This window comes from Plecotus auritus (genome assembly GCF_963455305.1).
Source record: "Plecotus auritus genome assembly, chromosome: 2".
NCBI classification, from domain to species: Eukaryota; Metazoa; Chordata; class Mammalia; order Chiroptera; family Vespertilionidae; genus Plecotus; species Plecotus auritus.
Genome location: NC_137771.1, coordinates 107,088,885 through 107,115,928, shown reverse-complemented (window position 1 = coordinate 107,115,928; position 27,044 = coordinate 107,088,885). Strand labels below are relative to the sequence as shown.

The window sequence follows — 27,044 nt, the reverse complement described above, 5'->3', positions numbered from 1 at the left end:
CCTCCCCTGCCAGCCTGATCACCCCCAACTGCCCTCCCCTGCCGGCCCAATCACCTGCAACTGCCCTCCCCTGCAGGCCTGGTCACCCCAACTGCCCTTCCCTGCTGGCCTGATCTTGCCCCCAACTGCCCTCCCCTGCCAGCCCAATCACCTGCAACTGCCCTCCCCTGCCGGCCCTGTTGCCTCCAATTGCCCTCCCCTGCCGGCCCGATCACCCCCAACTGCCCTCCCCTGCTGTCCATCTTGTGACGGCCATATTGTGGTGGCCATCTTGTGATTACATGATGGCCGCCACCTTGTGATGACATGAGGGCATTGCACAAAGGCACAAGAACCACATAGGCTTTTATTTTCTTTTAAATATATTTTATTGATTTTTTACAGAGAGGAATGGAGAGGGATAGAGTTAGAAACATCAATGAGAGAGAAACATTGATCAGCTGCCTCCTGCACACTCCCTACTGGGGATGTGCCCGCAACCAAGGTACATGCCCTTGACCGGAATCAAACCTGGGACCTTTCAGTCCGCAGGCCGATGATCTATCCACTGAGCCAAACCGGTTAGGGCCCTAGGCTTTTATTAGTATAGATAATCCTATAATTTAAAAAAATGTTCCATATATTTCCAGTGGCCATTAATAAATTTATATGAATAAACATAAATGCACTATAATGCACAAAAGAATTAATATTTTGTAATCTTAGTCTAAATAGAAAGCTTGTGATTGAGAGATAAGGTTAATCCCTATTCCTTCCTATTCTAAGTTCTTTAAAGACAGTTCATCCTTTTATGGAAAATAAAAATTTTATTAACTTTTGCAGAATTAGTTCTAAGTGTACTTTCCTACTTACAAACTCATTCAGTTACTGAGTATTTTGTGTAGGCCTAACCATTTCAACTATTTTGATCCCCTGTCTTGATGTAATAGAAAATTAATTGATTACATATATTTTTTTAACTTCTGATTTTTATTTTCCACACATTTGCCTTCTTATAAGAATGATGTTGCTCTGCTAACACATTGCTTTAATAGCAGAGTAAGTTAAGAACTGGGCTCTGAAGCCACCTTCCCCATTCCTCTTTCAACACTTATAACCTTAGGCAAGACACTTAACCTTTCCATGACTTTGTTTTCTCATTGGTAAAATTAGAATAAAATAGTACCTACCTCATAGGGTCATCAAAAGGATTAATTTAGTTGATGCATGTAGACTCCTTCTAATAATGCCTCGCTATTATTAATGCCTAATGATGCTTGGGTATTATTATTATTGTTATCATTTGAGCTCTCTTATCACATACTCAAGAGCTGTGAGTACAGTCTGGGAAGTCACCACTAGATAACGATCTCTTTAGGAAAAAATGCAAGTCTCAGAGCCAAGAGTTTGATTTTTTTTAAGAGGTTATTGATATTCTGTTGAAGGTGATAGTAAGCCTGCATTTCTTTCTCTTTTTGCTTTTCTTTTTGTCTTTCAGTGTAGAATGAAATCCCTTTGTCCAGCATTGTTTTGAAATGAGTTTTCTACTTAACAGACATTCATAACTTTAAGCCCCCAGATTTTACTTTAACCCAGTTGGTTGAAGAACTTTTTAAAATGTTTTACACATTTTTTCCTTATTTTATAAACAGAAGATACATATACAAAGTTGTAGTCTAATGTTTTGGTTATAACATTTTTTTTAAATATGTGATTCTAAATAAAAGGACATTTTTTTAAACCTGTTAATGTGTCAAGGAGGTACAGTTATGAGTGATTTTTTCCCCTTTTAGGTTTATAAAGAAAAGGAGAAAAAATTAAAAAAACAATACAACATTTTGAACATAATTTATACTTTTCTTTATAATGCAGGATTATCATTAAAAGTATCAGGAGTTTTCTTATTGGATTCCCAAACTCAACAATTGTCAAAATTACTGGAAGAGCTTTTTGGAAAACTGTACATTCTGGATTACACCCTATAGCTGTATTTCTCAAATTAATGTGCAGTCAATGGAAGATCTTGTTAAAACACAGCTTTTGATTCAGTAGCTCTATGATTAGGCTTGAGATTCTAGATTTTCTAAGCAGCTTGCAGATGACCACAATGTGAGAAGCCAAGAACCCAGAACTTCTCACTTAGTAGTTGTGGATTGGGGTATATTTTGAAAGTTCCCTAGTGTATTAATTTGCCTAATGAATCAGGTTGAATTGCCACATCCTCTAATCAGTGCTATTATGTAATAACTAGTGGCCTGGTGCACGAAATTCGTGCACAGAGTGGGGGTTCCCTCAGCCCAGTCTGCACCCTCTCCAATCGGGGACCCCTTGGGGGATGTCCGACTCCCTCTCACAATCTGGGACCGCTGGCTCCTAACCGCTTACCTGCCTGCCTGCCTGATCGCCCCTAACTGCCTCTGCCTGCCTGCCTGATTGCCCCTAACTACCCTTCCCTACCGGTCTGATCTCGCCCCCAACTGCCCTCCCCTGCCCGCCTGATCTCTCTCCCAACTGCCCTCCCCTGCCCACCTGATCTCGCCCCCAACTGCCCTCCCCTGCCCGCCTGATCTCTCTCCCAACTGCCCTCCCCTGCCGGCCTGATCTCACCCCCAACTGCCCTCCCCTGCAGACCTGAAATCTCCCCCAACTGCCCTCCTTTGCCAGCCAATTTGGTTCTGATTGGCCAGTTTCTATGCCAGTCAGCATCAAAAGCTCCGCCTCCTAGGCAGCCATTGGTTCCTCACACTTCACCCAGATTTGGTTCTGATTGGTCAGTTTCTATGCCAGTCAGCATCTCTGGGCCTATTAACAGGGCCTGATCAGAAAGGCATGGCTAATCAGCAGCCCCGGTGGAGGCCTGGAGAGAAATGGAGCCGCTGCTGCTGGCAGACTGGGAGAGAAAGAGAGAGGCAAGTCCTGATCAAAAGCTACCACAGAGGCAACAGATCAGTCCCTGCTTCTCTCTCCAGGCCTCTCTCTGGCCCTGATTCATAGCCCCCTCAGCAGTTAGTTTTGGGTCACCGCACCTGCAGCGGAAGCAGTCAGCGCTGGGTTACAACCCAGCACTAACTGCAGGACTGACTTCCGGTTGGTTGATCCTCGGTCGTTACCGGACATTACGACCCAGGGTTTTTATATATTAGGATGCCTAGAGATATATATAAGATTATATGGGGGTTTTTTTACATGCAATTCTCCAGGCCTAGTTCTTGGGTCTGCTTTTTAAAACAGTTTTAAAATGTCTTTATTCTTTCTCCTTTTTGCTGTTGTCAGTGTTTACCAGTTTACTCCTGGTATCCTTCTGGTCTGAAAATAGGCAACTTGGTCATAAGGCCTTCACTTTTCACCCTATTTAAAATGGCAGTCTTTACCCACACTGCTGATCTCCCTTACCTGCTTTATTTTTCACTATGCTTTTACCTTTGAACATGCTATATATTTTTCTCACTTCTCTTATGTCTCCCTCAACTAAAATAAAAGAATAGATCCCAGTCCCAGCACCAAAACAAATATATGGTACATAAATGGAACTCAATAAAGATTTATTGAAAGAATAAGTGAAATATTTCTATAATGAAAGAAAACAGGCTCTGCTTAAAGGCTTGAGTGTTTTACAGTATATGAAAACATGACTTTCCCCTGACTGGTTTGGCTCAGTGGATAGAGTGTCGGCCTGCAGACTCAGGGGTCCCAGGTTCGATTCCTGTCAAGGGCATGTACCTTGGTTGCAGGCACATCCCCAGTAGGGGGTGTGCAGGAGGCAACCAATCACTGATTCTCTCTCATCATTGATGTTTCTATCTCTCCCTCTCTGAAATTAATAAAAATATATATTTTTTTTAAAATTACCTCTCTAGTGTATGATCTCTGTAACTAGGACTATTTTGTGCTTTTGTACTTATTTCCGTAAGTTATGTTCTAAAGATAGGTGACTGCCATGTAAGTAAACTGCTGTCATTTTTCTTATAAGAATTCACTTCAAAAAAATATAATGTGAATAATAGTTGTGGATTGCAATGGGTATAAATTATTCTCACATTTTTATTATGTAAAGCAGATAATATTATTTCCATCTCATAGATGGAAGAAAGATGACACTCAAGTTAAGTTTGAGTTGACAGACCTAACAAATAGCAAAAAGAGTGCAAAAGTCTTCTTCGAGCCCTTGCCGGGTGGATCTGTTGTTTGGACCATCATCCTGTACACCAAAAAATGCAGGGCGTGTGTGGGAGGCAATTAATGGATGTTTCTCTATATCTTTCTCCTTGTCTCTCTCCCCCCCCCCCACCTCGCTCTAAAATCAATAAAATATATATATATATTTTAAGTATTCCAGCATTTTTAAGAGGATCAAAAAATTTAAACATCAAAGCCAGTTTCATAATAGATTTCAAAAACAGGATTTTATTAAATGAGTGCCACTTTTTTAGAAGTAGCCACAAAAAAATAAAATACTGTCATAGTTCAATACTTTATACCTTTAAAAAAAAGTTTTTGTTGACCATTGTATACAATTCCTTTTAGAGTAAAAGCATTTGAATAGGATAGCATTTACATAAAGTTCAAAACAGACAAATCTAATCTTTTGTGTTAGAAGTATGGTTACTTTGGGGAAAGGTATTAACTGGGTGGGATGGAAGGGAATTGAGGGGTTTTTATGTTGTGCTTAGTAATGTTTTGTCTCTCTTGAACTAGGTGTGGTTATATATAATTTTGTATTTTTCTATGTCTTACACTTTACATTTTTTACTATAAGAATTTATTTATTATTCCTCTTTCAAATATAAATATTTAAAATGTTTACTTCCTCAGCAAAGAAAGAATAATAAGAAGGTACGGGTGACAGTGAAGCCTCATTTGCTGTACAGAGTAAGTTTTCTGTTAAAGAATTCAAAGTTGTTTTTACTTGGAAAGTATAGAAGAAACAAAATGTTTTCAATATATTATTTAGGAAACTTTAAAATTAGAGTTAATAGTAATAGTTTGAGCTTTCTTCTCTTCAGCCTTTAGAACAGCAGCATGGAGTCATTCCTGATCGGGATGCAGAGTTTCGTCTGTTTGACCGGGTTGTGAATGTGAGAGAGGACTTTTCAGTGCCAGTTGGCCTTCGGGGCACCATCATAGGAATTAAAGGAGGTAATACCTCAGTACTGGGCGAGTTGTCAGCTGCATTTTATTGTAGAGTAAAACACAAATTTCTGTGTCATATCTAAGCAGAGAATGACTATAAGTTAGGAAAAAAACTAAATCCTTTTATGTTTCAGTTCATTTTTTTGTTGTTTTGGTTTTCAGAGAAAATTTTGTTTTCTGTCTTGTGTAATTATCTAGGAAGTGATTAAAAGAAGGGAAAGTTGAGTAAAGACTGCTGAAAATGTGGTAGCTTGTATATAACACATTAAAATTATACAAGACCTTAGTTGGGTATGCACACATTTTCATGAAACAGAAAAGTTTCATCATTTCTCTTAAGTTAGGCTTTCATCTAGTTTTGCTCAGAAGTTTACCTCAATTATCATTGTAATTTCTTGATTTCTGTGGAGAAATAAACAAACATGAAGTGTGAACTCACAGTTAAAAGATTTTAATTAAATACGCATATTCATTTGAATTTTATAAATACAGGTAGATCATGAATATAAAAGAGACCTATCAATCTGTTGCACAATGTGCATATGGTAATACTTCTGTACTATATACTTAAAAGTAGTTAAGAGGGTAAATTTTGTTGTGGTTTTTATAAAAAATAAAAAATTAGAAAGTTCTAAGAAAAGGGAAGAAGCAGCCTAAGATTTCAGTGTGTCTGAAAGGGAAGTCTGGACTAAGCAGCTTTGCAGCAGAGATTCCAGAAAGAGTCAACCCAGCATAAAGCAGCACACCAGGTGCCCAGGGGTCATGGTGCTGGCAGCACTGCCGCTCCATGTCCCAGACAGGCCATGAGCCTAAGAGAACTGCTTATTCATTGTCAACACTGCCAGACACTTTTGCATTTTGCATTTAACTCTCAAGTGTTATTTCTCACCTGAGAGGTTAGGTGACTCACCTGCCTTTACACAGATGAGTGGCAGAGCTGGGCTTTGAACTATTTCACCTCATTCTTACCTAACTTTGAGCAGTGTGGTTCTTCACATTTTTCATCTTCACATCTTCTGAGGATCTTCCCTGCTTATTTGACTTTAAAATTTAGAGAATTTTCTTTCCTGAATTTTTAAAAATAACTTCTTGAATATATTTCTGGCTGCTTGAAATGGAGAGAGGAAGGTCAGGGCTAGGTGTGGTAAAGGTCAAATGGGTGTAATGAAGCAACCCTCCTGCTGCTATCTGCTCAACCCCCTGCATCAGCTTTTCAGACATGGAGCTTATTGGATTGTACTCTAGTTAGGTTGTCCTGATAAAGACCTTAGGAATCTGATAACATGGAAGTTGCCTTTCTTCTGAGAACTGTTAGTAATAGGGACTGCTTGGAATTTTGTCTTGAAGGATTTTAAAGCTACATCTATCCTGAGTGGAAAGGAGCTCTGTGATTGATTAGCCATGTCTGCCACGGGCATGGAATAGAAAGGGGAATATTTATTATTACTGCCCTCATCTGAGACCTCATTTCCATAGTCATCTCCACTAAGGGGATGAATAAATGTCAATCATTTTTTGAAGAAGTGGCCCCTCCCACAGACTAGAAATGGGAACCTAGAAAGTAGACCTTCTTGAGTTTAGATTTTAGATAAAAGTGTACCTTTTAGATAAAAGGTACAACGGGATGAGTTCTGCAGGCCTGGTTTCAGTTAGCAATGAGAGACTGGGAGTCGGGGAGACACCCTCCCACCCATTCCAGAAACTAATGTAGTATTAGAAATTGTGGTTGTCAGAGAAATAGAACCAGTATAATGGAAAGTTAGTGGTATGGGGAGAGGGGAGGGAGAGAGTCAATTCTGAAGTTATGTGATAGACTCTTATTAATTTGGGCTTAGAATTCAAAATGTTATTATAACTAATTATTTCACTTTACCTTGGCATTCTGGGTAAATTTAATCTTTACAGATATATCTTTCATGCTCTTTCCCAAGTTTGTCCTACTCTGCTCCTAAGTTTATTGCACCAGTGTCTTTGTCCTGAGTCTCACGTCTCAATTATGATGTCTATAATCTTCCAAGTCATTATCAGCCAGAACCTTGGAGTCATCTTTGGCATCTCCATCCTTTTTATCCACATAGGTCACAAATCCTGCCAATTCTATCTAATAATATATTTGTTCTTTCCGTTCTTCTCTCAATCCCTACCATGTTTTCAAAATTTCATTGTCTTTTGTCTTATTGGAAGAACTTTTAGACTGCAAACTCTAAAGTTATATCTAATTAACTCTCTTATTATGAATCATTTCAAACATATACAAAAGCAGAGAGAAAAGTATATTCCCCACCGCATCTGATTTAAAATGTTTTTTTACTTTAAATAAGAAGTAAGGTAATCTGTAAGCTTATTTACTTTTCATTTACTATCTGTATTCCCCTACATCATTTTTTTTGGTAGTTTTAATGCTTCTTAAATTTTAAAACCTTATATGCTGATTTTTCATCATATGATTTTAAATCTCTGTTTTTTTTAACAGCTAATAGAGAAGCTGATGTCCTATTTGAAGTCTTATTTGATGAAGAATTTCCTGGAGGCTTAACAATAAGGTTTGTATTTCCAAATTATAATAATACTTTATGAATATGTCCCTGTGACCAGTGACTTTTCATATCTTGTTTGTACTATTTGAGTTCCTATTATGTGCAAGACATCATACTTGCTACTAGGAATGTAACAGTGAATAAGACAGACATGTTTTCTACCCTTGTGGAGCTTTTATTTTTGTGTGGAAGATAATTAACTGATTACAGTATTAATTAATTACATTGTGACTAGTTCTGGGAAAGAGAAGTTCAGGTTTCTATAATAGTATGACCCTGATAGTTCCAGAAAGGTGGGACTTAAAGAATGAATACTGGTTAACTAGGGAGAGAAGAAAAGTGACAAGTAGTCAAGAAGAATGAATAACATATGCAACAACATTTTTACCCATTCAAAATGCTAAAAGAATGCAAGTGTTCCTGAACTTCAGTGACTGAGTAAGATTAGAGTCAGAGAGAAAAGCAAGGACCACACTGTGCAGGAACTTTTAAACCAACTTTCAGGACATGTTGAGAATCTTGGTCTTCATCCTTAAAGCAATGTGAAGCCATCAAAATCAGAGATGTGGCATTATCAGTTTTGCATTTTGAAATGTTTAAATAACTTGAATAATACAAATGTTTTTGAATTTAGTAACATTAAGTCTTCATCATCTGTTTTAATGTAATTGTGAGTGCTCGAGCTAGAGTGGGGTGGTTGGAGGTATGAGTGGCAGGTGTAATAATCCTAATAATTAAAAAGCCAGGGACTGTCATGACCTAAACGACCAGACAGATGACCAAACAGGCTGCATGGGGCAACCAGGCTGGCAGGGGGGTTAGTGAGGGACGACCAAACAACAGAACAGCAGGCTGTGTGGGGCAACCAGGCCGGCAGGGAGGTTAGTGAGGGACGACCAAACAACTAAACAGCAGGCTGCATGGGGTGACCAGTCTGGCAGGGTGGTCATTTGTGGGCGACCATACTGGCGGGGGGAGCAGTTGGGGGCGACCAGGCTGGTAGGGGCCAGTTGGGGGTGACCAGGCCAGCGGGTGGGGGCAGTGAGGGGCGACCAAATGACTGAACACCAGGCTGCGTGGGGCGACCAGGCCAGCAGGAGGCGCAGTTGGGGGTGACCAGGCTGGCAGGGGGGGGGCAGTTGGGGGCGATTAGGCTGGCAAGGGGGCAATAAGGGGCGACCAGGCCAGCAGGGGGGGCAGTTAGGGGTGATCAGGCCAGCAGGCAGAGAGCGGTTAGGGGTGATCAGGCTGGCAGGGGGGGCAGTTAGGGGCGATGAGGTTGGCAGGGGAGTCAGTTAGGGGTGATCAGGCGGGCAGGCAGGTGATCAGTTAGGAGCCAGCAGTCCTGGATTGTGAGAGGGATCCCGGATTGGAGAGGGTGCAGGCTGGGCTGAGGGTACCCCCCTCCTGTGCATGAATTTCTTGCACTGGGCCTCTGGTAGAGACAATAATTGAGCTGACTCCTGAGAAGTTTGACTATGAAGGGGAGAAAAGAGAACCAGAAATTAGAGGGTTTAGAAGAGTTTTTTGTTTGAATATTATTTTAAAATTTATTTTATTTTTATTATACTTTTATTTTCATTTTTATTAAATCTACTAGAGGCCCAGTGCACGAAATTCGTGCACAGAGGGATGTGTCCCTCATCCCAGCCTGCACCCTCTCCAATCTGGGACCCCACAGGGATCGGGCCTAAACGGGCAGTCGGACATCCCTCTCACAATCCAGGACTGCTGGCTCCCAACCACTCGCCTGCCTGCCTGCCTGATTGCCCCTAACCACTTCTGCCTGCCAGCCTGATCACCCCCTAACTAATCCCCTGCCAACCTGATCGACGCCTAACTGCTCCCCTGCCGCCCATTCAAGGCTCAGGTTACCAGGGCCGGCCGAGGCTTGCGTTGCTGGCAGTGGCAGCAGCAGAGGTGTGATGGGGCGTCGCCTTCACCTGATCACCGGATCGCCCCCACCCTTGAGGGCTCCCGGACTGTTAGAGAGGGCAGGCCGGGCCAGGGGTCCCCCCCTCCCTCCAGTGCATGAATTTTCATGCCCCGGGCCTCTAGTTCATTTATATTTTGCTTTTACTTCCCTTGCCTTTGGGATAAAGTTCACAAAAATGCCTCTGAGACCAATGTGTATTACCTATGTTTTCTTTTGTGTATTTTGTTTCAGGTCTTAAGATCAAGTCTATAATCCATTTTGAGTTAATTTTTGTGTATGGTGTCAGATTCTTTTGCATGTGGCTTCCAGTTTTCCCAGCACCATTTATTGAAGAAGCTTTTCTTTCTCCATTGTATGCTTTTGGCTCCTTTGCCAAAAATTAGTGGCCCATATATGTGCAGGTTTATTTTGGGCTAACAGTTTTGTTCCACCAGTCTGTGTGTTTGGCTTTTTCTGCCAACACCATACTGTTTTGATTACTGTAGCGTTGTAATATAGTTTGAACTCAGCGAGTATGATACCTCTGGCTTTGTTTTTTCCCTGGATTGCTTTGGCTCTTTGGGGTCTTTCATAGTTCCATACAAATTAGAGAATTTTTTGTTCTATTTCTGTGAAAAATGCCATTGAGATTTTAATGGTGTTTGCGTTAAATCTATATATTGCTTTAGGTTATATGACCATTTTAACAATGTTAATTCTTCCAATCCATGAACACAGAATATTTTTCCATTTCTTTGTGTCTTCAGTTTCTTTCAACAATGTCTTGTAGTTTTCAGTGTTTAGCTTTTTCATTTCCTTTGTTAAATTTATTCCTAGGTGGATTTTTTGTTGCAATTGTAAACAGTTTTATTTTTTTCTTTTACTATTTCATTGATAGTATATAGGAACACAGCAGATTTTTGTATATTGGAACACAGTAAATTTTTGTATTTGACTTTGTATCCTGCAACTTTACTATACTTGTTTATTGTTTCTAATAGTCTTGGTGGAGTCTAGGGTTTTCTGTATAGAGTCATGTCATTTGCAGATACTGACAGTTTTTACTTCCTCATTCCCAATTTGGATGCCTTTTATTTCTTTCTCTTGCTTGATTTGCTCTGCAATACTATTTTGAATAATGGTGAGATTGGACATCCTTATTTTTTTCCTGACCTTAGAGGAAAAGCTTTCATTTTTTCATCAAGTGTGATGTGGGTTTGTCATATGTGCCTTTATTTTGTTGAGGTACTTGTCTTCTATATTAATTTTATTGAGAGTTTTAATTATAAATGGATGTTGTATCTTGTCAAAAGCTTTTTCTGTATCAATTGATATATGATTTTTATCTTTTGTTAATGTGCATCACAATGTTTGATTTACATATGTTGAGCTATCCTTGCATCCTTTGAATGAACCCCACTGGATCATAATATATTATGCTTTTAATGTACTGTTGCATTCATTTGCTGGTATTTTTTTAGGATTTTTGCATCTATATTCATCAGAGGTATTGGCCTGTTTTCCTTTTTTTGTGTTGTCTTTGCCTGTTTTGGTATCAGGGTTATGTTTGCCTCATAAACTGAATTAGCAAGTATTCCCTTTTCTTCAATATTTTAGAAGTAGAGCCCCAGTGCACGAAATTCGTGCACGTGTAGGGTCCCTAGGCCTGGCTGGCGATCAGGGCCAATCAGGGCCTTCCTGCTGCCTGCCGGGGCTTTCCTTCATTCTGTGCTGCCCCTGGTGGTCAGCACATGTCTTAGCAAGCAGTCAAACTCCCGGTTGATTGAACTCCCGAGGTGACAATTTGCATATTAGCCTTTTATTATATAGGATAGGTTGAGAATGATAGGTATTAAATCTTTTAATTTACTAAGGAGGCCATCTGGTCCTGGACTTTTGTTTTTTGAGTTTTTTTTATGATTATTTCAATTTCCTTACTAGTGATTGGTCTGTTTAGGTTTTCCAGTTCTTCGTCGTTCAATCTGGGAAGGTTATATATTTCTAAGAAAATTTTCTTCCAGGTATTGAATTTGGTGTCATATAGTCTTGTATTCTTATATAATTTTCATATTTCTTTGATATTCATTGTAACATCTTTCATTTCTGATTTTATTTGGCTCTTTTCTTTCTTATTGAGTCTAACCAGAGGTTTGTGAATTTTATTTCTTTTCAGAGAACCAGCCCTTTGTTTCACTAATTTTTTCTGTTATCTTTTGTTCTCTATTTCACTTATTTCTGCTCTGATTTTTTTATTTCCTTCCTCCTACTGACTTTGGACTTCATTTGTCCATTTTCTAGTTCCTTAAGGTGTAATGTTAGATTATTTATTTGAGATTTTCTTGTTTCTTAAGGTAGACCTGTAATACTTTAAGCTGTTTCCCCCCCCCTTTTTTTTTTTGTCTCTTAATCTTCACCTGAGGATATTTTCCATTGATCTTTTAGAGAGAGTGGATGAGAGAGGGAAAGACAGAGAGAAACATCTATGTGAGAGAAACACACATAGTGTGTTTGCCTCCTGCATGCGCTCCCATACAGGGCCCAGGCTGGGGAGGAGCCTGCAACCAAGGTACGTGCCCTTCACCAGAATCGAACCCAGGACCCTTTGGTCTGTAGGCTGATGCTCTATCCACTGAGCAAAACTGGTTAGGCCTAAACTGCTCTCTTAGTACAACTTGGCTGCATCCTAAAAATTTTGGTGCCATAATATCATTTTCATTTATCTCTCCTTTTATTTCTTCTTTTATCTAATGGTTGTTCAGTAGCATGTTGCTTAATTTCCACATATTTGTGGTTTTTCCAGCTTTCTTCTGGTAATTGGATTGTTTTAATTTAACGTGGATGAGACTTATTCAAGTCTGTTTGGGAGAGCATTAATAGAAAGAAAGTTTAAAGTTCCTGGGAAAAGATCATGACAGAATGAGAGGCACCATGGAATATTAGAAAGTGTAGGATCTCTCACTTACCTTTCAGTTACCTTGAGTAGATTTTTTTTTTTAAATATATTTTATTGATATTTTACAGAGAGGAAGGGAAAGGGATAGAGAGTTAGAAACATCGATGAGAGAGAAACATCGATCAGCTGCCTCCTGCACACCTCCTACTGGGGATGTGCCCGCAACCAAGGTACATGCCCTTGACCGGAATCGAACCTGGGACCTTTCAGTCCGCAGGCCGACGCTCTATCCACCGAGCCAAACCGGTCAGGGCTTGAGTAGATTTGTTAAAAGCATTCTGACCCTCAATTTCCTCATGTATAATGAAGATATACTTTACTAGGTTATTGTGATGATTAAATGAAATCTTTTCCAGTTTTCCTTTCTCCCTTTTAAAAACTGAAAAACTGAACTTAATTTTGTTTAGTTTTTCTTTTTCTCCTCTATTTTGATTAGTGAGTAATTAAAGAAAATTGATTACCCTTGCATAAAATCACAGTCTTCTGTTCTTATACCAAAGGATTTCCTCTGGAATGCTGTTGTTGCTGTTTATCAATTTGAATGTGCCTGCTACCCAAAGAGGCTGCATCCCATATCTGATTTTATCTCTCATGAAAATGTTTGGTTACCAATAACCTCAGCCCAATAACTGAAAATTTATTTTTACGATGATTAACTGTTCTCTCCATCTTTTTTTCTCTCCTAGGTAGAGGCAGTAGATTTTTTTACTGATAGAGAACTGTGTAAAAGATTACCTGCCTGCAGTATATTCATTTCTGTAGTGCAGACTCTTAAAGGATAGTTCTCACAAAAACATTTTCTACAGATTTTTCAAAGAGTTCTCAAAAATAAATCTACTTCATGATCTTGTATTGAAAGAAAATTGTATTAGAAGAAAGCAGGTGATAGGGTTGAAAACTTTTGATAAGAAAAGGCTTATTTTAATATCTTAACACTTTTATTAAGGTCAGGAGGAAGGAAATTATCAATATTTACCTCTTAAACCTTTCCAGGTCCAGAACTTTAGGATGGAAAGATGAGGATAAAAGGAGGCTGGACTTAACAATTGATCAGAAGGCAAATGTGATAAAAGCTAACATTTGCCCTGTTGCATAGATAGAGCCATACCAAAAATGGCTTCGCACTAGTATAGCTTCCTGAATTTCCTGACCCACACTGTACAAACCACAGTCTTTTTAAGAAGTTTGACATTTAACTCATAAACTTGTAGTCATTCTCAGCTATCATGTTGTAGGCTCTGAGTGCACACTAATACATACACACACCTCCACACATACAACTACACCTCTAGAACAGTTCCCCCCCCCCCTTTACTAGCACTGAATTGTCTATTTGGAAAATCTTTAGAAATGCATCATCTTATAAACTGAGATTTTTCTATGATTTCAACTTTCTCTACTGAGTTTAAAAGTAATATTTATTGATTCAAATTATGGACGGTCCATCCAAATATTATGTGCTTCTTCCTAGCACATTCAGTATTATTTTACCCTGGTTCTAAAGTAAATTTTTACTTTTAGGTGCTCACCTGGTAGAGGATATCGACTGCCAACAAGTGCCTTGGTGAACCTTTCTCATGGGAGTCGCTCTGAAACTGGAAATCAGAAGTTGACAGCCATTGTGAAACCACAGCCAGCAGTGAATCACTATAGCTTGAATTCATCAGTTTCATCTGGCCATTTGGCAGGCCTGAACCATTCCCCTCAATCTCTTTTTGTTTCTACACAAGTAAAGACTTTCTGTAATTTTTCTCTACCCCCTTTACAAATTACAAGCACACTATAAATAGAGACATAAATTGACTTAGATTTTTTAAAAAGTTTTTGTTTAAGTCATTTCTGGTTTTGTTTTAAACTCATAGGCTAGTAGAGAATGATATTGATAGCATTCTACCTGTTATAAAATTACAGTTACATTAAAGAAGAAAGACATTTATTTTTAAAATGATCTTGAAAATGTCTTTTTTTTCTATATATTTACTTTCAAACTAACATTTAAATTTTTTTATTATATACAAATTTTCTATGATATCTGCTATAAAATGACATAAATTTGAAAGGTAGAAGAAAGAGGACTATATCTTCTTTCTGAAAAGCAATTTTCAAGTTCCTACCATGTAACTCATGGTAATTTCCTTTATTTCATATTCCTGGGGTCAAAAATTGAATTGTTTTATGTGAGACACTTACCTTTATTTAATTCCATGACCACAAATCTTAGCACACTTTTTAATCCAAATAATACATGTTTATTATATAGACTAATTGGAAAGCACAGATAAGTAGATAATAACAAAGGAAACAAAAGCAAAAATCCTCTCAAAGCTCATGGGTAACTACTGTTAAATTTTTGGTACATATTTTTGCAGATTTTTTTTTATATATATTTTTATTGATTTCAAAGAGGAAGGGAGAGGGAGAGAGAGAGAGAAACATCAGTGATGAGAGAGAATCATTGATTGGCTGCCTCCTATACTCCCCAAACCCCACTGGGGATTGAGCCAGCAACCCAGAGAGTTTTAACCTGTATGAAATCAATTCCCCATGAGTAATAACGAATTTTTAATCTATTAGATTACTTTTGTGTAAGATGAATTTTTTTAAATTAAATCATTAGATATTAGCTTAAATGAGATAATATATCAGTGCACTAGAAGACAAAAAGAATCTGTTGGTGAGGTTATATTGATTTAGTATAATTTTTATAGCATTTATTATGCTTTAAATGCTTTCAGTGAAACCAAAACAATTACATATGAAGAAAGCCATTTTCACTCTAATAGAATACCGTTATGATTATACTGAGCTCTAGAAAAAGAGAATTGAGATTTAAGATAATGAAAATTAAATATCCTCTCATGATAAATAACTTTAATTAATAAATTATTTGATTTTTAATATGAATCTCTATTTCTTCATGTGTCAGTTCCCTAAGAAATTTGTTGCACTTTGCCAGGTACCTACTAAAGATGATGATGAATTTTGCAACATTTGGCAGTCCTTACAGGGATCTAGAAAGGTTCAGCACTTTCAGCCAACTCTACAAGAGAAGGTTAGTATACCTTCATTGATAGACATTTAACTCCGAAAACTTTTATATTTCTTTCTCAGGCATGCAATGATTAATTTTCTTCTGAAACATCATAAAATATAAATAACAGTTTTGATCATGAATTTGCATACTTCCGTTCAGTTGTATATACAATTTTTTTGATCAGTGATTTAGAATATAGACAATTTTTATTTTAAACTAGTGGACCAGTGCACTGCACCCTCTCCAATCTGGGACCCCTTGGGGGATGTCCAACTGCAGTCAGACATCCCTCTCACAGTCCGGAACCGCTGGCTCCTAACCGCTGGCCTGCCTGCCTGCCAGCCTGATCTCCCCCTAACCGCTCCCCTGCTGGCCTGATCGCCCCCAACTGCCCTCCCCTGCTGGCCTGATCACCTCCAAGGCTTTTATTAGTATGGATTAGTTTTGGATTATTTTTTAGTTGTTTAGAAAATCATAATAACTATAGTCTAAATTTAACAAAGGCCTTAATGACACTCATTAACTTACTTATTTCCACTTGAATGTGTAGCTTTATGCCGACGGTTGTCTTAAAGATGAATGAGCAAATTCATATTCCTCTGCTAAAAAAAAGACTCAGACAAAAAAAAGAAAGTGACTGAATGCCTATAACTTTGTTACTAGTTACTGGCCTAGCTTGTCAGTTTAGGTCAAGAAGGAATGTTCTCTCAAGTTTATAAACCAGTAGCCTATACCATGAGGGCCTCATTTATACAAATATCTTCCAGTGATGGTGGCATTATCAGAACTAGAGAGGGGAAAAGAGCAAAGGGAATGGAGGTAAAATAAACATAAAAAGTGAGAGTGACAAAATACACAGGTTTCTTCTGCAAATATGCAATTATAAAAGCTTATCTTATATCATCCATAAATTGTTTCTACCTGAATATAACCTATATCCGGATTTTCAAACCCTTTTTTCCTCCTTAATTTATTTGATACTGCTAACCACTCATTCTTCAGTGCTTTGCTATCATTCATTCATTCAAAACATATTTGAGTGCCTACGATATGGACTTAGACCCGGTAGTAGGAGCCTGTGAGAAATGGTCAAATTGTAGACATTTTTTAGATTGAATTTATTGGAGTGACATTGGATAATAAAATTATACAGGTTTCAGATATACAATTCTATAGTAAATCGTAGACATCATAAAGGGATTGCCAGCTGATGATGAATTACATTTGGAATTAAAAGAGAAAGAATGGGTTAAAGGATGTGACTCTTAAGGTCTGAGTAACTAAAAGGATAGAGTAGCTATTAACTGAGATGGGGAGAATTGTGGGTCAGTAGATATGTGGGGAAATTAAGAGTTCAATTTTGGACATGGTGAGTTTGAGGTGTATATTAAACATTTAAGTGCAGGTGTAGAGTTGGCCATTGAGACTGAAGCTCATGAAGGATATCCAAACTGGAGAGAGAATTCGAGAGTCGCCATCTAAAATGCATGTGTGTGTGTATATCTATTTAACTATATATATCTGTATCAAGGAAGTAGGTGTAGATAGAGAAGAGGTCCAGTAATTTAGCCTTAGAGAATTCCATCTTTAAAGAATTTGAGAAATTAGATGAAACTGACAAAGAAGACTGAGAAGGAACAGCCAATGAAACAGAAAGAAAACTAGGAAAGGGTGGTGTCTAGATGCCAAGTGAAGAATGGATGTCTTACAGGACCAGGTGATCAACTGTGTTGAATGTTGCTCTTGGATCAATTAAGGTAAAAACTGAGAATTAACCATAGAGTTTAGCAGATGAAGGTCACTGGGAACCTTAAACAATTTCAGTAGAGTGATAGGAGTGAAATATTGATTAGAGGGGTTTTAAGAGAGAAGGGGAGGAAAGAAATTGGAGGCAATAAATATAGACAGTTCTTTCAGTAGTGAGTTTTGCTATAAAGAAAATATTGCCCTAAGTTTCCTCTCACCTTTCTTATTAACCTCTGTTCTTCCAGACTTTCACTGGGACTGTTCACCAAAACTCAAGAACAGTTTTCTTTTCCCTTTGCCCTATTGCTTGACTTGTGACTTGAGCTTTTTCCTCTCTTGTAATTATCACTCAAAATAATCTATGTCTGATTCCAACCTCTCAATCAAGATCTAGCCCAATATCTCCAATTATCTGGAAGACAGATATAGATGGATGCCCACTGTCCCCCTCAATCTCAAGATGTCTCAGAATTGACCTGAGCTATGGCCTATTCTCTTACCCTTGTTTCTAACACTACCATTTTCGTCAAGCATATAATCTGGAAAGTATGGAATTAAAAATTGTTACTCTTTCTTTCCTAATATTTTTTTGCAGTGAGACTGCAAACTGTTCACTCCTTCTCAGTTTCCATAATTGGACCTTAGGTCATCATCCCAGGCCTAGATTAATCTCCTATCTGCATTTCTTATTTCTGACCTCTTTCTTTTCCAGTTTTTACATAGTACTGCTCGATCTATCTTACCTAAATATCCCTTCACTGGTCTTGGCCCTGTGGCATAATTGGGCAAAGTTTCTAATTAATAAGAGCTCCTGGGTTTGAACTCAACTTATGCCCTTACATATTGTGGTGTCGTAAATCTGGTAGTGAACACAGAATCAGGAAATGAGGTTTTGTGACTCAAATTGAGCAAATCGTATTTCGCTGAACTTCTTTGGGCCCCAGTTACCACGTGTACCGGTTAATAATGCAGAAAGCACGATAATTTCAATAGAAACATCAAAAGTGCTTTATTCAAAGTAATGTCCATCACTAGCTACACATTTCCCCCATCTTTCAGGTAATTTGTGGATACCGTCCCAATAGAACTTCTCTTGTTTTGAGGCAAACTATTCAGAGACCCAATTTTCCACTTCTTCGTAAGTTTTGAAGTGCTGCTCAGAAAGTGCATGTGCCATCAATCAGAACAAGTGGTAATCTGAAGGAGCAAAGTCTCGTGAATACAGCGGGTGGGTTAATACGTCCCAGGCAAGATCTTTTGACGTGTCTTTAACTGGTTTTGAAGTGTGTGATGGTGCGTCAGCATGAAGCAAAATTACTTTGTTGTGTCCTCTGGAACATCCTGGTTGTTTTACGATCAAAGCATGGTTCAAATTGATTATTTGTTGTCAGTAGCAATTAGTATTAACGGTTTCACCTGATTTTAGAAGCTCATAATACACCACACCTTCCTGATCCCACCAAACGCAGAGCATTGTCTTCTTTCCAAAGCGATTTGACCTTGCAGTCGATGTTGATGGTTGACCTGGATCATCCCATGATTTTGTGCATTTGGGATTCTCAAAATATATCCACTTTTCATTGCCAATCACAATTCGATGCAAAAAAGACTTTCTTTTGTGCCCTTGAATCAACATTTTACTGATGACTTTTCTGTTTTCCATTTGTCTTTCGTTCAGTTGTTGTGGCACCCATTTTCCTTCCTTTAAAATCTTTCCCATTGCTTGTAAACAATCGGAAATTGTTTGCTAAGCAACATGTAATCTTTCTGCAAGTTGTTTTTGCATTTGACACGCATCTTCATCCAAGTGCTTGTAATTGTTAGTCTTCAAACTTTTTTGGTTGACCTGGACGTTCTTTGTCTTTCATATCAAAATCATCACTTTTAAAGCATTTAAACCAGCGTTCACAAATATCTTGAGATGAAGCATGTTCACCATAAGCTTCCCAAAGTATACGATAACTTTCAGCAGCACTTTTCTTCAAAGTAAAGTAATGAATTAAAACTTCCTGTAAATGCTCTATTTTTGGCACTAAATTTGACATTTTTAAGTGAAAAAATATCTATGATGTTAACACCTTCACAAAATTTGACATATGAAGTTTTGAAGCTTGCTGTCAATACAACAAAATAGCATATATATCAAATTGCATATATATCAACATATGTGTAACTCCATCTATTGAAAAAAATCCGTATTATTAACCGGTACACCTGGTATAAAATTAAGTTGGTGGACTTAGATCACCTTGGAGGTCTTTTCCAGCCCTAAGATAGTATAATTTAAATACTTAGAATGTATAGGGCTCCCTGTTTAGTTGCTAGAATTCAGCCTGTACTCAAACTAATATTTAGTTCTTCTATAATCTAACCCTACCTGATTTTTACATAAAGCATATCCAAGTACTTGGTAAAATGGTCTGTTCCAGTCAAATTGGTCTCTTTACCTTCCCTTTCCTACAAATAGATAATTCCCATTTCAGGTTATCTGTACTTCTCTTTCCTTTCACTTAGGATGCTATTCCTCCCTCACTTCCAAAATTCCCCTAAGTCTCAGGGTGTAATAGTCATGTTACTACCTTTTTCAACACTTGATATGTTTTCTCAGAATGTTCTATATACATTTCCTGTGACTGGTTGCTATTTCATTATTTACTAGAGGCCCGGTGCACAAAATTCGTGCACTGGGGCGGGGGGGGGGGCACGTCCCCCAGCCCAGCCTGCACCCTCTCACAGTCCGGGACCCCTCAGGGGATGTCCGCCTGCCAGCTTAGGCCCGTTCCATGGGGAACGGGCCTAAGCCAATAGTTGGAAATCCCTCTCGCAGTCCGGGACCCCTCACTCCTTACCACCCACCTGCTCACTGCTCCTTACAACTCGGCTTGCTGCTCCTTAGTGCTGCCACGGAGGCAGGAGAGGCTCCTGCCACCACCACTGTGCTCACCAGCCATGAGCCCTATCTTTCTGTGTAGTTGTCTGTGGGCCAACTGCTCTCTTCCTTCTCACTTAGGGTGAGCAGCATGTGAGGGCAGAGCGTGCTGTCGTGGAACACAGAGGGCTGCCCAGAGCTTAGGGGAGTGGCTGCGTCCACGGGGTGAGAGATGGACACAGAGGATGCTATCTCACCCAATTGTGGGGCAGGCTGGCCGGCCTTCATCTGCCTGACCCCACCCAGGGAGGGACCATGTAACACCTGTCACCCTTGCCAGGCCTCCCCCAAAGTGAGTTCAGCTCAATCCCTGAATGTAAAAGGGCATGGGGGGGGGGCTCCACTCCAGTGCCCCCTAATTCCCACCTACAGGACCTGGTCTCAGGACGGTGGCCACAGCTGCAGAACATAGATCCGTTTCAAGAAAAGTTGGGAATGCAGACTTTCGTATGAGCCCCTATTCCAAAAGGTGGCAGTTTATTCACATTGTGGCAAAGACACCTTCAAGAGTAACATAAGTGGGTAAAGTCAGGGCCAAGCCAGGCCATTTCCTCATCCAGTGTCTCTGAGGCGTGTGGACAGAACCAAGTCTCAGCTCTTCGCAGGACACTTCCAGGGTTGTTTTTTTAAGCATAAAGGACAGTAGTCTGTCTCCATTCTTATTCTTTGGGATTTTTTCATTGTCGGATAAAAGGATACGAGATACGATATTCCAGTTGCACCCATGTGATGACGACAGTGTCCCTCAGAGGGAGGGAGCCAACAGATGGGGAGCAGGGAATTCTGAAAACCAAAGCAAAGGTTCAGAACATGGAAGAAGTCCTTGGTGTTCTGCTGAGAAACTTGGACTCCTTCCTCTGCGGTCACACGCCATGCAGTCACTCAGAAACATCTTGGCATCAACCAGCTTATGGAATTCTCGCTTCTCTCCGTTCTCCTGTGCCGGACTCTGGACATTGCGGCATTCACTTGGTCATCGTGGTTTTTTTTTCTCCCAAAATGTTACAAAGTTTATATGAATACTAGAGGCCCGGTGCACGAAATTCATGCACAGGGGTGTTTGTCCCTCAGCTCAGCCTGCACCCTCTCCATTCTGGGACCTCGAGGAATGTCCGACTGCCCGTTTAGGGCAGTCGAACATCCCTCTCACAATCCAGGACTGCTGGCTCCCAACTGCTCGCCTGCCTGCCTTCCTGATTGCCCCTAACTGCTTCTGCCTGCCAGCCTGATCACCCCTAACCACTCCCCTGCCAGCCTGATTGATGCCTAACTGCTCCCCTGCCAGCCTGATTGCCCCTAACTGCCCTCCCCTGCAGGCCTGGTCACCCCTTACTGCCCTCCCCTGCAGGCCTGGGTCCTCCCCCAACTGCCCTTCCCTGCAGGCCCAGTCGCCCCCAACTTGCCTCCTCCACCGGCCTGGTCACCCCTAACTGCCCTCCCCTGCAGGTCTGATCCCTCCCAACTGCCCTTCCCTGCTGGCCATCTTGTGGCGGCCATCTTATGTGTTGGAGTGACAGTCAATTTGCATGTTACTCTTTTATTAGATAGGATAACATACAAAGATACAGCCTCCTTTGTAGGAACAGGGAAGGAAGGGGTGGTTAAGTAAGTCACAGAGATGCAGCAAGCACCAGCTGTGGGAAGGGCCCAGGGGGAGAGGAGGTTGGCACTGGGGCCGAGGCCCTAGTTGCTGGGGAAGTAGCAATCCCCTCTGAGTGCCACGTTCTGAAGCTGAACTAATTGGTCAAGCTGAGGCAGAGGTGGGTGGCCATATCAGCCATCTTTGGTGCTGTTTACCCTTTCCCACCCCAGCTCTGTTGTAAAACCCTAGAGCCCTGGATTCCAAAGGCCCCATCCATAGCAGAGGCCCTGGAAGAGGGTGAGAGGAAGTGAGTAGGGCAAGTTTGAAAGCCGATATGCCTGTGTGCTGAGGGATGGCTGGAGACAGTGGTGAGAGGTAGCAGGGGAAGGGCTCTCATACATACCCCTCTGTGGGGGCCACAGGTGAAGGAGGCCAGGGAAGTAGGGTAGGGATGGGGCACCATGGCTCCAGCCTCTTAGGCATCCCTGTCTGTCCTCTGCAGTCTACATGGAGGAAAGGGGCTGCCTCTGAAGAGGGGCCAGGCCAGGCTAGGAGACCATCTTGAGTTCTGGCTGAGGTAATGGTCCTCACCCTGGGATGCCTTCTAACCGGTGATGGACCCAGGCCTGACTCCTGCTGCCGCGGGCGCCCAGGACACAGGCCTGCCTCCTGCCGCAGCGGGTGCCCGGGATACAGAAAGTCCCCCTGCTGCGTGTGCAGCCTCCTGCTGGCCTATTAATATGCAAATTGGTCGTTACTGTGATGCTGTTAGGACCAATTTGCATATTATCTCTTTATTATATAGATGTCAGTTTAATACATCAGTGTTTGATCTGCTGTGTGTTCCAAGAATTCTGAGCCATCACATACAACACATATATCCATGAGGCATTTAAAAGCAGCCTGATATTCATCCAATGAGCAAATTCTAAAAAACTCAACCCAATAAAAACGTTAAGCTTCTGGAAAAGGCAAAACTATAGAGACATTAAAAAGATCAGTGGCTTCCCAGCTGACATGGCTCAGTGGCTGAGCGTTGATCTATGAACCAGGAGGTCACGGTTCAATTCTCAGTCAGGGCACATGCCAGGTTGTGGGCTCGATCCCCAGTAGGGGGCATGCAGGAAGCAGCAAATCAGTGATTCTCTCTCATCACTGATGTTTCTATATCTCTCTCTCTGAAATAAATAAAAATATGAAAGAAAAAAAAGGTCAGTGGTTTCCAAGGTTAGGGAGAGAGGGAGGAAGGAATAAGTGCACTGAAGATTTTTAGGGCACTGAAAAATGCTCGGTGTAATACTGTTGTCGTTGATGACATAAGAGACACGTCCAAACCTGTAAAGAATTTTTATGAGTTTATTTCACCAATGTTGACAATCTGTCAGGAAGCAAGATCTCAGTTGCTCCCCAGAATGAGAGTTTGCAATGTGTTTTCTCATTTGGAATTAGGAAGGGAACATATGGAAGATAAATGGATCTATAAGAAAGCAAGGAAGAGAAACAGCAATGATTGGTTACAGGATAACAAGGTTATGTGTGGTCTTGAGGGTGGTTACCCTTCTGAGGAATCTGAAAAAGACATTTTAAAGCTGTATCAATCTAGATGCACAGAAACAAGGGATGGGGCTTGCTTAAGGAAAAGATAACCTTTTATTAGGGAAGTTATAGGCCTGAGGCTTGACTTACCCACCATGACCTTCCCAGTTCGAAATTTATGATCAGATCACCCTGTTAGATTTATTACAGAACCTTTTTCATCCATACTATAGTAGTGAATACTTGTCATTATACATTTGTCCTAACCATAGAAGGTACAAAACCAAGAGTGAACCCAGTGTAAACTATGGACGTTGGGAGATGTGTCAATGTAGATTCATCCGTTGTGACAAATACTAGTATACCCCTCTCATGGGGTATCTTGATAATGATGAGGCTATGAATGTGTGATGGCAGGGGGCAATTTTGTTGTGAACCTAAAACTGCTCTTTAAAAAAAAAAAAGTCTTTAAAAAAATCCAAGCCTTTATTGGCAAAATATGAAAATATGACTAACAAATAGCTTTATGTAAATAGAACAACTCAAAAAACTCACTCTCTCTCTCTCTCTCTCTCTCTCTCCCCCTTTCCCTCCCTCTCTACTCTCCCTCTTCCCCTCTCTCTAAAAACGAGAATGTTTTCTTCCTAATTAAACTTATGACACACTTTTTCTCTGAAATGGTACTGTGAACTTGAGTTTTAGAGTTAGAACTCAAATGTCAGTTCTCCTATTATTTAGTACTGTAACTAAATTACTTTATCACTTTGAGCCACAGTTTAGTCATCTATGCAATGGAATCAAAATAAACCAAAGCATTTTTATAATCATAGTATTTTTCTAATGAAATTAAGATAATTGATGCAAAGTACGTCTTAACATTCCTGGAGCATAATAGACACTAACACAATATTTGTTCATACCAGTTTATTGATCCTGATGTTCTTAGAGTCAAAATCTCCCATAATGTACCCCGCCAACCATTGTGCTGTGCAAATAGAAATCTCTTGGCCCTTTTGATTCTTAAAGACTAAAGTGCCCTGGGTGTTAAATGCGTATGAGCTCATTGGACCTTCCTACACACTATGGTGCATATCACAACTATTTCTGAGCCTACTGCCAAGTAGGATATGATATGCCTTTGTACCCAGTGTTCATTATTTGTCTATGCTCAGAAAAAATAAATAGGGCCCACCAAAAGCAAAATTGTGAATTGATAGCCCTGGCTGGTGTGGCTCAGTTGGTTGGAGTGTTGTCCCATACACTGAAAGGTTACATACCTAAGGCTCCCCCCTCCCCTTCCCTCCCCTCCCCTATTTTCCCCTCTCCTCCCCTTCCCTCTTTTTCTTTCTCTCTCTCTCTCCCTCTCCCCCCCCCCCCCCTTCTCTCTACTCTCCCTCTCTTCCTCTCTCTAAAATCAATAAGTATATCTTCAGGTGAGGATTTTTTTTTTAAATGTAAAATGATAAATTTGTATTGAACATCTGCTTTTGCTTCCTTTTCCTCTTCAACTGTGGAAATTATGTCTTTTTTGCCTTCAGGCGTTCTTTCCCTATCAGAAAACAAAGTGATCTAATCTGATCATTAGACAAAACTTAAGTCATTTTGCTAATTCTGTCCATTCCTGTACTGCCTAATTATTGTAGCTTTATAGTCAGTCTTGCTATCTGGTCATAGTCTTCCATCATTTGAAAACTTTAACAATATAAGTATTAATAAAAATAAGGTCTTGGGAGGAAAGGGATGAAGAAGGACTAATATTCTCAACTTTCACATCAGAGGTAGAAATGATGGATTTTCCAAAAGTTTTTAATGGAAATTTTTAACATAATGAAGACAAGAGTATAGTATAATGAGCCACAGATACCCATCCTTACCTTGCACATGTTCTATAGCACCTACTTATTTCCCACCTCCCCCCAGAAAGAGGAGGATTCTGTAGCAAATCTAGAGGGTCTTTAGAGAGTGCTATTTCTGCTTGGAAGAAACACTTACCTAAAGTTTATTTCTTTAAGTTTCTGTGTTAACTTCAAGCAAAACTATATTTAATTTTTTCTGTTGAAAACAGCATTATTGTAAATGATAGTTTTCTATGTATCTTGCTAAGTAATACATAGAGAAACATAAGGAATGATGATCATTATGTTAATAATGGTTATTTCTAGGTGGTGGGTTTGAGTGGTTTTTAAAATTCTCTGTACTTTTCTGCATTCCTTAATTTGTTTCTAGAGAGATATAATTTTAATTAAAAATAATTATTTATTAAACATTGAAGAAAAGAAGTAGTTATAATAATAAAAGTTTCTTTAAATCATTTATAAGAATTTTAACTTTCAGGGTGCAGTTCTACCTCAAGAATCAAGTCAAGTAACTCAACATCATAAATCTGGCTTAAATGACAACAGTGTTAAATGTCAGCAAAGAAAACATGAGCCTCACAGAAAATGTAAGTTTTAAGTTAGAAAAGTATACTTATGGTGCTGCTTTTATTTTTATTAATTAACAACTTTACTAAGTTTTAATTTACATAACAAAAATTGATCATTTTAAAGTGCAATCAGTGGTTTTTTTGATATTTTCACAAAGTTATGCAATCAGTTCCACTATCTATATTGAAATATTTTCATCTCCCCCAAAAAGAAATATCACACCTATTAGCGGTCGTTCCTGTAGCCCCTGCCAACTACTGACTGACTTACTGCCTTTATGGATTGTCTTATTCTAGACATTTCATATAAATGGAATCATAAAATATGTATGACCTTTTATGGCTGGCTTCTTTATTTTCTTTAATCCTCATTTGAGGACATGTTTTTATTGATGAGAGAGAAAGAGAGAGAGAGAGAGAGAGAAACATCAATCTGTTGCCTCCTGTACACACCCCAGGGATCAAACTGGCAATCTAGATATGTGCCCTGACTGGAAATCAAACCTGCAACCTTTCAGTGAATGGGACAATGCTCCACCAAATAAGCTACCCAACTAGGGCTATCGCTGGCTTCTTTCTGTTGGCATAATGTTTTCAAGGGTCTTCAATGTTGTATGTTGAGACGTATCAATACTTCATTCCTTTTTTTTTGGCTAAAACAAATTGCATTGTACAAATACTACATTTTGTTTACCATACATCTATTGATGGACATTTGGGAAGTTTCCACTTTGGGGTTATAATGAATAATGCTGCTGTGAATACCTGTGTGCAAATTTTTGTGTGAACATATGTTTGCAGTTCTCTTGGGTATATATGAATGAGTGGAATTACTGAGTCATGTTATATCTATGTTTACCACTTTGTGGAACTATCAAACTTTTCTCCAAACTAGTTATACCATTTTACATTTCTATCAGCAATGTATAAGGGCCTAACTTTTCCACATCCTCTATAGCACTTGTTATCGCCCATCATTTTTATTATAGCCATCCTAGTGGGTGTAAAGTGAACCCTCTGTGCTTTTCACTTTCCATTCATTAATGACAAGTAATGTTGAGCATCTTTTCATGTGCCTATTGGCTGTTTATGTATCTTCTTTGGTGAAATGTCTATTCAAATTACTTGCTCATTTTAAAATTGGGTTATTTGTCTTTTTATTCCTGATTCATAAGAATTCTTTATGTATTCTGTATACCTCAGGCTTATCCAATATTTTTTCTACTTTTTGTTGTTGTTGTTGCTTGTGCTTTAGTTGTCATAACCAAGAAAGCATTG

The 27,044-nt window shown here is 39.5% G+C and overlaps 1 protein-coding gene across 5 annotated transcripts in view; it reads left to right on the top strand.

Annotated features, from left to right (window-relative positions):
• Nucleotides 1–27,044, top strand: part of XRN1 (5'-3' exoribonuclease 1) — a 218,960-nt gene that overhangs the window by 157,776 nt on the left and 34,140 nt on the right. For 4 of the 5 annotated variants that reach the window (XM_080657184.1, XM_080657185.1, XM_080657183.1 and 1 more), the window contains 6 exons: nt 4,792–4,848; nt 4,983–5,115; nt 7,583–7,652; nt 14,036–14,243; nt 15,471–15,566; nt 25,676–25,784. In XM_080657184.1, coding sequence (XP_080513310.1) covers nt 4,792–4,848; nt 4,983–5,115; nt 7,583–7,652; nt 14,036–14,243; nt 15,471–15,566; nt 25,676–25,784 — 673 coding nt within the window. Of the gene's footprint in view, nt 1–4,791; nt 4,849–4,982; nt 5,116–7,582; nt 7,653–14,035; nt 14,244–15,470; nt 15,567–25,675; nt 25,785–27,044 lie in introns of those variants that run through there. The other variant, XR_013959985.1, reaches the window with a different exon arrangement.